General features: G+C 37.6%; 1 protein-coding gene across 1 annotated transcript in view; it reads right to left on the reverse strand.

Moving 5' to 3' along the window:
• Positions 1-3,590: 3,590 nt before the first annotated feature.
• The window catches only part of LOC109485829, a 23,215-nt gene continuing 14,916 nt past the window's right edge, over positions 3,591-11,889 (reverse strand). Inside the window, exons 2-3 of the mRNA XM_019789536.1 lie at positions 4,560-4,783; positions 3,591-3,740 (exon numbers count right to left, since the gene is read on the reverse strand). Of these exons, the coding sequence (XP_019645095.1) occupies positions 3,618-3,740; positions 4,560-4,766 (330 nt within the window). The 5' untranslated portion in view covers positions 4,767-4,783 and the 3' untranslated portion in view covers positions 3,591-3,617. The remainder of the gene's footprint in view (positions 3,741-4,559; positions 4,784-11,889) is intronic.

Here is an 11,889-nt window from a genome sequence, read left to right on the forward strand (position 1 = left end):
ACTCAGGTCACTTCTTCCCCAGCACAAGTGCTACCTACCATCCAAATTTCATCACCATAGCATGTCTGGATCTTGAGATATCAAAACCGGAAGTTCAGCTGCAGTACCATAACAAGCCGCTAGGGGGTCCAAAATCTAATCATTTTGAGGTCTCATCAAGACCTAGCCATCTACCAAGTATCAAGACAATCCATTAAGTCCTTCTCAAGTTATCGTGTTGACAGACAGACAGACAGACAGACAGACACACACACATACACGAACGCCCCTGAAAACATAACCTTCTTGGCGAAGGTAATGAATCTAAGCTGTTACTAAGTCTATATGGTTTGGTTTAGTGTAAACAACTGCCACCGTCATTCGCAGCTAAAATTTTACACAGAGTAGTTGTAATATTAATACAAGTCCCTTGTTTAAAATATTCTGTATCATTTCTAGCCCATCAGATTTTGACAAAAACTAAAGAAATATATCTCAACGACCAAAAAGACACAAAGATATTTGCATCGAATGTCAGCGTTATGTTTTAGTCCTAGAAATATTATATTGAGTGTAGTTAATAGCATGTCGCTGGCTTGGCTCAAGGATCTAAAGCAAGTCATCATTGCGCCTCAGGTCCTACCTAATGAAATAAAGAGTAAAAAGGACCCCGTGGTTTACAGAAAATCATCTGTAGCTCGGAATACAAAATGCCCTGCGGGGGCTGCAACAAAGAATTAGGTCTTCTCTTTTTTTGCTATAGTGGTATTATAATTCGCATGTTTATATATCATATGTTCCCAACATCATATGCTCCCAAATGTTACCTGTACCGATAGTTTTATCCGCCTGTGATTTAGTTAACTCAAACAAGATTTTGTTACCATCGGAATGAAACCCAATGATTTACGTCTCTTCAAATCTGCTGAAAAACCTGCCATATGTTACACGTTTCTCTATGTTTCTTGTCATTGTAACAGCACATAATAAGAAAAATACAAGACTGTGATGACGACGCACTCAAGTTAATACACTTATATAAGTGCCGCCATCTAACAGAAAAAAATTAACAAATACATAATACTACATGGAAGTTACGCACAAATATAAACAAGCAAACAATAGAAATCAGACAATATGACTTAAATAATGCGCTGTCCCATCCCCCTTTCCCGTGATATGTCAAGAAGAACTCAAGTGAAATATGGTAAAGGTCGAAACGGTTAATCAAAATATACAATTTTTTGGTAGTGTTATTGGTGAAAACACGCCTAAAATTATGCGTTTGTCCGTCAGTTACGTACACGTTTTACCCATGTCATATATACACAATGCTTATATACAGCATTCTAAAGCAATAAGTCCTGCTCTTACCTGTTGAATAGCAGAGTTTGTGGGATAAAATTGGCCCGGTGATGAGCTGGCGTAGTCGGCTGCACGCAACAACACACCGCGAACGCTACAACAGGAAGGGAATTATGAGGAAGGACGCCGATCCTCTACCTTCTTACATCACCATGGCAACAGCGGTCTCTTCTGGTGCCGCCCAGGAGACAATGACATCATATACCTCATTTGCATAAGCATCTCAGAAAGATGTAGAAATTCAATTGACGTGCGTTATTTATTCCCCGTGCCGTTAGCAATAGGTTGTCAGCATTACAGTGTATCGTTCTTCTTTTAAAGCAGGATAGGATGGATTGTTGCTAAAAATTCTTGCTCAAAATTAATCAATAATTTATCAAATCTTGAATTTTAATTTACCCCAATTTGGAATCGTTAAAAGCATACGGATGTCGTTGTTGGTGGAAGTGACATTCGCGTTGTTAGATATTTCTTAACTTTATTTTTATCAATTTCTATGTTGTTATGTTTTGTGTGGTCCACTATTTAAATGTGTTTTCTTTTTGCTGTATGTACATCTCTTAGATAAACGAATAAATAAAAAAAATAAAAAAATAAAAAATAAAAATAAAAAAATAAAAAAAATTTAAATGTGTTTGTGAAGGTAAGATGTACTCGCCAAGCTACACATCAAATTAATCATGGATCTTAATGATATTTGGTAGGCGTGCAGCTGTTATAAAACAAATTTGAAGGTCAAAATGGTTATCCTATGACGTCCCTACGTTGCTGCAGAGAGTTGTGTATTTTTGAGTTTTTGTTTGTAGACAACATAACTTGAGAAAACGAGGAAGAGTTTTATGGGTATTCATAGGTACATGACAGGTAAAAGTAGAGTTTAGCAATGGGCCTCCTAGCGCCTTTTAAGGTATTGCAGCGTAACATTATGGCTAGGGCAGAACTTACTCAGTGGGTTTCATGTGTGCCCTTATATATGACATATTTGTACATGCTTTTGTGAAAGCTACTTACCTACTTGTAGTAATTTCTTTGAAATGCTAGAAGGTGTTCTTTCCTAAAATAAGACTGAGTACAGAATATGTATAATGTACTATTAAATACAGTCGTCAATGTTAATAGTATTTGGAGATGACATGAGATCGTTGAACTCTAGCTAATATTGAAAGGCTGTGTGTAATTGCTTACACCGCCTTTCACCTTAGACAGGGAATCTGTCTTTTTATTGCCGATGGCTGTCTGGTATATGTCTGCCAATATGGAAAATTCATAAAAATAAATATACAATCAAAGCATTTTGAGGCCACATGTATATTATTTATTTGTATTGAATAACATCAAATAATCCACACTGTGTAACCACGTACACTGATTTACAACAAAATATTGCAATCATCATTATCGACGTCGCTACCATGTTTCAAAGATGCCGACCACAACAAACTATTTTCTATCTTCTTCGGGTCAGCACTTGCCTGCAACCTTCCCTAAACTCTGTCCTCTACATCCTCAAAGCCTCATCTCCTTCTGTGACAATATACAATACACTGTTTTACAAGGCAAATACAGTATGCTTTCTCAGCCAGGTTGACACTTTAGTAATAAAAATGACACTCTTTTTGATAGTTACAACTGACAGAAATAAGACTGACAAAATATTTGAACTGTTTTCGATGGATAACATTCCATGTTACCGTGTTGATTATGCTCTGTATGATGTTTCTTTGTTTTCCTATGCTTTCCCTTTGAAGCTTTTACTGCTAATTTCACAAATATAGTTTTTGAAAATACTCCGTGTGCTCTCGTTATTTTGACAATATTAAAATACTTTTTCGACAATCTATTTACGTATACAGAACGGATTTTTACGTTACGTTATCTGCGTACATGTATTCTGTGGATGCCGTGATCTGATTTCTTGACACTCTATTCATGAATTTCACTCTCCCTATAATGCCTAGTAAAGATCACGGATATGGATGGGATATGACGTAAGAACTGCGACCTTGCGAGTAGGAGAGTCTTCGGTAGAAGGTAGAACGATAGAAGGTACGTCAATTTCTCTAATCCAGCAAAAATGCTATCACGGCATACTAGAAAAAAATCAAATCAATAGTTGACCAGTTTATCAATAGTAACTTTTTGGAAATATTACGTCGAGGAAGGCGGATGGGGGATCTTACGTCATATCCGTGATCTTTACTAGGTATTATGGGAAGTGTGAAATTCATGAATTGATTCGTGCCTGGACGTCTTCGTCTTATGGAGAAGACTACTTAGTTCCCTTTCTCGGAATCCGCGTAGGGGTACGACTTCACATCCACATAGAGCGCGAGCATGGTGGTGAGAAAAGATCCCACCGCGTACAGCATCAATATCCAGAAGACACCCGGAGCCTTCTGAAAGAGCAGAAAACAACGAGTTAACATTTTGCAAAACAACAACATCAAAGCTACGTTTCCCCTGCCTTTGGTAATACGTTCCTCAATACAGTTTGACACAGAGAAACACACACAAAAAACTGTCGGGAACAATGCCAAATGCAAAATAAAACATGTCATGTAGATGTATTGTTATCTAAGAGAGAATGTACAGTAACATAGGAGGGGGCTGCTTGTTGAAGTCTTCTGTATATAGGACCCAGCACTGTCAACCCATGCACAACACGAGCCCACCATGTTTTCCTCTGTAGTACTCTTAGAAAAGAAGAAAGAAATTAACACCTCTCGGTGGCAAATGTGCAGATGTTGACACATCGGCGCACCAAATCCGTAGTGTGTTTTTAGCATACAGTCAGACGTTTATTAGCCTTAGAGGCTCGACCTCGGTGGGCGTCACTCCACCGTACAGGTGGGGACGTCTTGTAGAGTGCTTTCCCAAGGGCACAACTTCGGGCCACGGTGAGTATCTAGCCCGGAACCTATTGGTAATTCCAAGTCCAACGCTCTAACCGTTACGCCACATCGTACCACGTTTATGTGTTGATTTAGATTAGCCATCGTGTACAGGTTTAATTTGTATTCAGACTCAATCTTAGTAAGCGATGAAAATAGCTGATGCTCTCCGAAACGTGTTTTAAAGAGAAATTATACGGCTCCTCTATGCATTTTCTATTGCGAAATGGTAAGTCACTAAACAAACATACATTTTGTATGCTGTATGAAATCAGTATTATTTTAGATGTACTTTTACTGTGCAAACGTGTAAATAGTACTTACCGGGTCGTACTCCGTTTGGTAGAGCACGAAGAAAGAAAGGCAGGTGAACACGGTCCATTTGATAGTGTGATACCACCGTACGTATGGTATGACGATCACTGGAGGGCGCATTATTGGTGGTGCCGGCTCGGTGTTGGAAGCGGCGATAATGGCTGTGGCCTTCTCCACGTCATCTGCCATTGTTGCCTTCTCCACGTCATCTGCCATTGTTGACAAGTGATGAGCTAGAAGAGAAACAGGTTGTAACAGGAAATGCAGAAATTTGTTTGGAAGCAAATGCAGCAAATGGCTTCACCACATCGCCCGTACCAACAACCGACCTGCCCGTTCTCAAAACACATGCTGCAAACTAAAGAAATGGCAGTCCTACTAAAATAAATTCTCTTTGTAATGTATAAGCGCTATATATCGACGAACAATGGTTGTGAAGTACGTGTTTTCGCACATCTTGTGCCACCGGATCAGTTGTAATTGGCTACTCTACAAGTGAAAGAACCGGGTCCGTGGGCCTTGATAAATTATTCATAAATCGGTGGCTGCTAGAAATTTACTGGATGGCATTCAGTGACGACCCCCCCCCCTCCCCACAGACAGTAAAAAAAATCAATCAATCAATCAATCAATCAATCAATCTATCAATCAATCAATTCATCAATCTTTATTGGTCAACAACTGTAGCTGGTACAATGTATGGCAAAAAAACAACAACGGTACATACACAAACTAATACTAAAATATAATTCTAACGAGCTATTCCTTAATGATACTAAACCAAATCTATTGCTTTTTCTTAGGAAGAGTATTAATACATTCCGTACCAGTAATTGAGCGTATATATCAGCTATTTACAATCTTTTGTAGTGATTCAAATATGAATTTTCCAACCTACACTGATATCTGAGTAGGGCATGAAAGGAACATATTAAAGATATCTGATTTTGAGTGAGGTAGCGTAACATTAGTTTTGGAAGCTATGGATTGCATCAACTTTTGTCTGCATGAATACAATGAATTATTCGTTGTGTGGAGCAGCCATAATTACAACATCTATATAGACTGCTGAAGCAACTGCAATAAGCTGTAGGAGTGAACATATTTTCTAACAGCTCCTTTTTAAAAGGTTTTCAAACAACTAAAAAAATCTTATTTCCTCGATGCAGTTTTGGAAATTTATTGGGAAAGACATACAGCCAATGAATCTCAGCTGTTTTTGAGTTAATGTGGTTTGGTGTAGTGTAAACAGCTGCCGCCGTATTCCTTCGAAGCTGAAATGTTACACAGAATAATTATAATACTAAGACGAGTCCCTTGTTTAGAGTACTCTCTAGCCGATCAGATTTTGACAAAAAAAATATCTCAACGACCAAAAAGACACAAAGATATTTGAATAGCAAGTCAGCGTTATGTTTTAGAAATATTATATTACATGTAAGTGTAGTCAATAGCATGTCGTAGAGAGACGAAATATAATAGACTTCCTGGCTTGGATGAGAAATCTAAAGCTGTGCGTCATTGCGCCTCGGGTCGTACATAATGAAATAAAGAGTAAAAAGGACCCCGTGGTTTTCATAAAAATCAACTGTAGCTCGGAATACAAATGCCCTGCGGGGGTTGCAACAAAAAAAATAAAATAGGTCATCTCTTTACTTGCTATAGTGGAAGTATCATTCGCACATTTTGTTGATCCATAACATAATTCACAAATTTTTCTATCGATACCGATAGTAAGCCTCCTGTGATTAAGTTAACTCAACAAAGATTTTGTTACCATGGGGATGAAAACAAACGATACACGTCTCTTCAAATCTTCTGAAAAACCTTCCATATGTAACACGTTTCTCTATTTTTTCTTGTCATATTCAAAGCACATAAAAGAATTCGAAAATACAAGACTGTGATGACGACGCACTCAAGTTAATACACTTACATAAGAGCCGCCATCAAACATAAGATGATTAACAAAGACATAATACAACATAAAAGTTACACACAAATAGACACAAGCAAACAATACAAATCAGACAATATTGGGGACAAATTTAAATGCAACTAGCCTAAATGCGCTGTACCATCCCCGTTCCCGTGACATGTCAAGAAGAACTCAAGTGCAATATGGTAAAGCTCAAAACGGTTACTTTTAGAAATAAATTTTAAAAAGATATGTTTTTTGGTAGTGTTACTGGTGTAAACACGCCTAAAATTATCCGTTTGACCGTCAGTTACACAATTAGCCCACGTCGTATATATACATATTGCTTCAATATAGCATCATGAAGCGATGGGTCTTGCTCTTACCTGTTGAACAGCAGAGTTTGTGGAATAAAATTGGCCCGGTGATGAGCTGCTGAAGCCGACTGCACGCAACAACACACAGCGAGCGCAACGACAGGACGGTAATTATGAAGAAGGACGTCGAGCCTCTGTCTCTCTATATCACCATGGCAACAACGGTCTCTTTTGGTGCTGCCTGAGGTGACAATGACATCATACACTTCATTTGCATGTGCATCAAAGATAGATGTGGAAATTCAATCAACATACTATTTAACCCCCGTGCCGAAAGCGATTGGTTGTCAGCATTACAGTGTATCGTTCTTCTTTTAAAGCAGGATAGTGTAGATTATCGCTCAGATTTTTGCTCAAAATTAATCAATAATTTATCAAATCTTGAATTCTAATTTACGCCAAATTTGGAATCGTTATAAGGCATACGGATGTCGTTGTTGGTGGAAGTAACGTTCGCGTTGTTTGATATTTATTAACTTTATTTTTTTATCTATTTCCTTGTTGTTATGTGTTTGTGTAGGTAAGATGTACTCGCCAAGCTACACATCAAATCAAGCACTGCTCTTTCAAAACAAGTACATAAAGATACACAAATGCTTAAATTCGAAGCACGTATTAGAAGCTTGAGGGGAGCATGTGCCTTAACATGTGAGGGCGTTTTTGTCAGGATTCTTTTATAAAACTGATTTTTTTTTCCATCAGTATTAAATACTGCCCTACTGATGATACTCTCTTGCGAATGTCTTGCCACTTTGATGCTCTATATATAGCAGCCCCAAATTATCTGCTTGAAGATTACGCATTGTCTCTAGCGGGGTTGTACCTGAGATTTTATCTAACGGTTTATCACATATATGTTACTGATATCTATGCTATATGTTTGTTTATCTATAATTTGCTTTTATCTTTTTATGTGAGGAAAATGTAAGGACACCAAAATACGTAATAAATGAAACATATCCTTTCTGTGTATTTTATTCTAAAAGTTGAGTTTAAACCACAGGAACACTTTCTTTAATGTCTTCGTCAAGAAGAGTTGGTAATCGTTTTGACCGTGGTGTAGATCCGTATGTAGGTCGACGTTATTATAACTCGATTATTTGTGGCGCATTTTTTTTGTTTGATGTTTGGGTTGCTGTTTTGAAAATGTTTTAAAATTGGAAGACCTGGCTTTTTCCAATCTGATTGCAGCGGGCTTTTTGTGGATTTTTACATTGAATGTACATGTATGCAGCCTAAGTCGAAAATCCGTCAATGGATCTTAATGATATTTGGTAAGTGTGCAGCGGTTATAAAACAAATTTTAAAGTCAAAATGGTTATCCTATGATGTCCCTACGTTGCTGCAGATAGTTGTGTATTTTTGAGTTTTTGTTTTTGAACAACATAACTTGAGAAAACGCGGAAGGTTTTTAAAGGTATTTATAGGTACATGACAGGTAGAGGTAGAGTTCAACAATGGGCTCCCTAGCGGCTTTTAAGGTATTGCAGCTTAACTTTATGGCTAGGCCAGGACTAACTTAGTGGGTTCCATGTGCGGCCTTATATATTGCACATTTGTACATGCTTTTGTGAAAGCTATTTACCTACATTTAGTAATTTCTTTGAAATTTTAGAAGGCTTTCTTTCCTAAGATAAGACTGGGTACAGAATATGTTTAATATACTATTAAATACAGTCTCCAATGTTAATACTATTTGGCGATGACATGAGGTCGTGGAACTCTAGCTAACATTGAAAGGCTGTGTGTGATTGCTTACACCCCCATTTAACCTAAGACAGGGAATCTGTCAGTTTAATTACCGATGGCTGTCTGGTATATGTCTGACAATATTGAAAATTCATTAAAAAAAAAAGATACAATCAAAGCATTTTGAGGCCACATGTATTTTATTTATTTGTATTCAATTAAATTAATCCACACTGTGTAACCACGTACACTGATACACAAAAAAATATTGCAACCATCATTATCGTCGTCCCTACCATGTTTCAAAGATGCAAACCACAACAAACTGTTTTCTATTCTCTTCGGGTCAGCACTTGCCTGCAACCTCCCCAAAACCCTTTCCTCTCGATCCCCAAAGCCTCCTCTCCTTCTGTGACAATATACAATACACTGTTTTACAAGGCAAATACATTACGCTTTCTCAGCCTGGTTGATACTTTAGTATTAAAAATTACACTCTTTTTGATAGTTACCACTAAAAAAAATAAGACTGACAAAAATATTTGCACTGTTTTTGATGGATAACATTCCATGTATACCGTTTGATTATGCCATGTGTGATGTTTCTTTGTTTTCTTATACTTTCCCTATTGAAGCTTTTCGTTCAAATTTCACAAATATAGTTTTTGAAGATACAGAAAAATACTCCGTCTGTTCTCAAATATTTTTATTTTGACAATATTAAAATACTTTTTCCACAATCTATTTACGTATACAGAACGAATTTTAACGTTACGTTATCTGCGTACATGTATTCTGTGGATGCCGTGATCTGATTTCTTGACACTCTATTCATAAATTTTACACTTCCCATAATGTCTAGTAAAGATCACGGATATGGATGGGATATGACGTAAGAACTGCGACCTTGCGAGTAGGAGAGTCTTCGGTAGAAGGTAGAACGATAAAAGGTACGTCAATTTCTCTAATCCAGCAAAAATGCATTCACGGCATACTAGAAAAAAATCAAATCAATAGTTGACCAGTTTATCAATAGAACTTTTTGGAAATATTACGTCGAGGAAGGCGGATGGGGGGATCTTACGTCATATCCGTGATCTTTACTAGGTATTATGGGAAGTGTGAAATTCATGAATTGATTCGTGCCTGGACGTCTTCGTCTTATGGAGAGGCCTACTTAGTTCCCTTTCTCGGAATCCGCGTAGGGGTACGACTTCACATCCACATAGAGCGCGAGCATGGTGGTGAGAAGAGATCCTACCGCGTAAAGCATCAATATCCAGAAGACACCCGGAGCCTTCTGAAAGAGCAGAAAACAACTAGTTAACATTTTGCAAAACAACAACATCAAAGCTACGTTTCCCCCGCCTTTGGTAATACGTTCCTCAATACAGTTTGACACAGAGAAACACACACAAAAAAACTGTCGGGAACAATGCCAAATGCAAAATAAAACATGTCATGTAGATGTATTGTTATCTAAGAGAGAATGTACAGTAACACACCGTACAGGTGGGGACGTCTTGTAGAGTGCTTTCCCAAGGGCACAACTTCGGGCCACGGTGAGTATCTAGCCCGGAACCTATTGGTAATCCCAAGTCCAACGCTCTAACCGTTACGCCACATCGTACCACGTTTTTGTGTTGATTTATATGAGCCATCGTACAGGTTTAATTTGTATTAAATCTTAGTAAGCGATGAAAATAGCTGATGCTCCGAAACGTGTTTTTAAAGAGAAATAATACGGATCCTCTATGCATTTTCTATTGCGAAATGGTAAGTCACTAAACAAAATTTTATAACAGCGCACTATAGACATGAAGTATATATTTAGTATTGACTAAACAGTAAAAGTACATCTAAAGTAATACTTATTTCATACAACATACATTTTGTATGCTGTATGAAATCAGTATTATTTTAGATGTACTTTTACTGTGCAAACGTGTAAATAGTGCTTACCGGGTCGTACTCCGTTTGGTAGAGCACGAAGAAAGACAGGCAGGTGAACACGGTCCATTTGATAGTGTGATACCACCGTACGTATGGTATGACGATCACTGGAGGGCGCATTATTGGTGGTGCCTGCTCGGTGTTGGAAGCGGCGATAGTGGCTGTGGCCTTCTCCACGTCATCTGTCATTGTTGACAAGTGATGAGCTAGAAGAGAAACAGGTTGTAACAAGAAATGCAGAAATTTGTTTGGAAGCAAATGCAGCAAATGGCTTCACCACATCGCCCGTACCAACAACCGACCTGCCCGTTCTCAATACACATGCTGCAAACTAAAGAAATGGCAGTCCTACTAAAATAAATTCTCTTTGTAATGTATAAGCGCTTTATATTGACGAACAATGGTTGTGAAGTACGTGTTTTTGCACATCTTGTGCCACCGGATCAGTTGTAATTGGCTACTCTACAAGTGAAAGAACCGGGTCCGTGGGCCTTGATAAATTATTCATAAATCGGTGGCTGCTAGAAATTTACTGGATGGCATTCAGTGACGACCCCCCCCCTCCCCACAGACAGTAAAAAAAATCAATCAATCAATCTATCAATCAATCAATCAATCAATCAATCAATCAATCTATCAATCAATCAATTAATCAACTATATTGCTCAACAACTGTAGCTGGTACATTGTATGGCAAAGAAACAACAACGGTACATAAACAAACTAATACTAAAATACTAGAATTCCGAGATCTCATACCTCCATGAAATATGATCTTGATATGTAAATGTAAATTTCTTCTTTAATTGTTCAAATGACCTCTGCATTAACATGATATATGCATCGTGATGTATGTTAACTTTTGATTAACTTACAGATGTCCCAAGTATGACATTCTCATCATTCACCATTACGAAATCATAGAATTTTCACATTAATTATGCAAATTAGGTCATCATTTGCATAATTAGTATCTGTTGAAGTTCCGCCTGCCATAGGTTACATAGTATAATAGTAAAACACTAGTAATTATAGAATTTCCTCATTAATTATGCAAATAAAAGTCCCCATTTGCATAATTTACATTTAATTATGTACATCTGTCTCTCAGCTACCTACACACCCAAAATAATGAAAATATGTTGTTCCTGTCTGGACTTATTGGCTTTTAAACATTTCGCCAGAAAGTGCCCTGCAGTTCCAGAACAAGCCGCTAGGGGGCCCAAACTCATATGACTTCTTCCCAAGCACGAGAGCTACCTTCCATCAAAATTTCATGACCCTAGCATGTCCAGATCGCGAGAAAATGTAAAACACTGTAATTATAGAATTTCCTCATTAATTATGCAAATAAAGTCCTCATTTGCATAATTTACATTTAATTATGTACATCTCTCTCTCA

This window comes from Branchiostoma belcheri, unplaced genomic scaffold, assembly GCF_001625305.1.
Source record: "Branchiostoma belcheri isolate BF01 breed outbred unplaced genomic scaffold, Haploidv18h27 scaffold1, whole genome shotgun sequence".
Classification (NCBI taxonomy): Eukaryota; Metazoa; Chordata; class Leptocardii; order Amphioxiformes; family Branchiostomatidae; genus Branchiostoma; species Branchiostoma belcheri.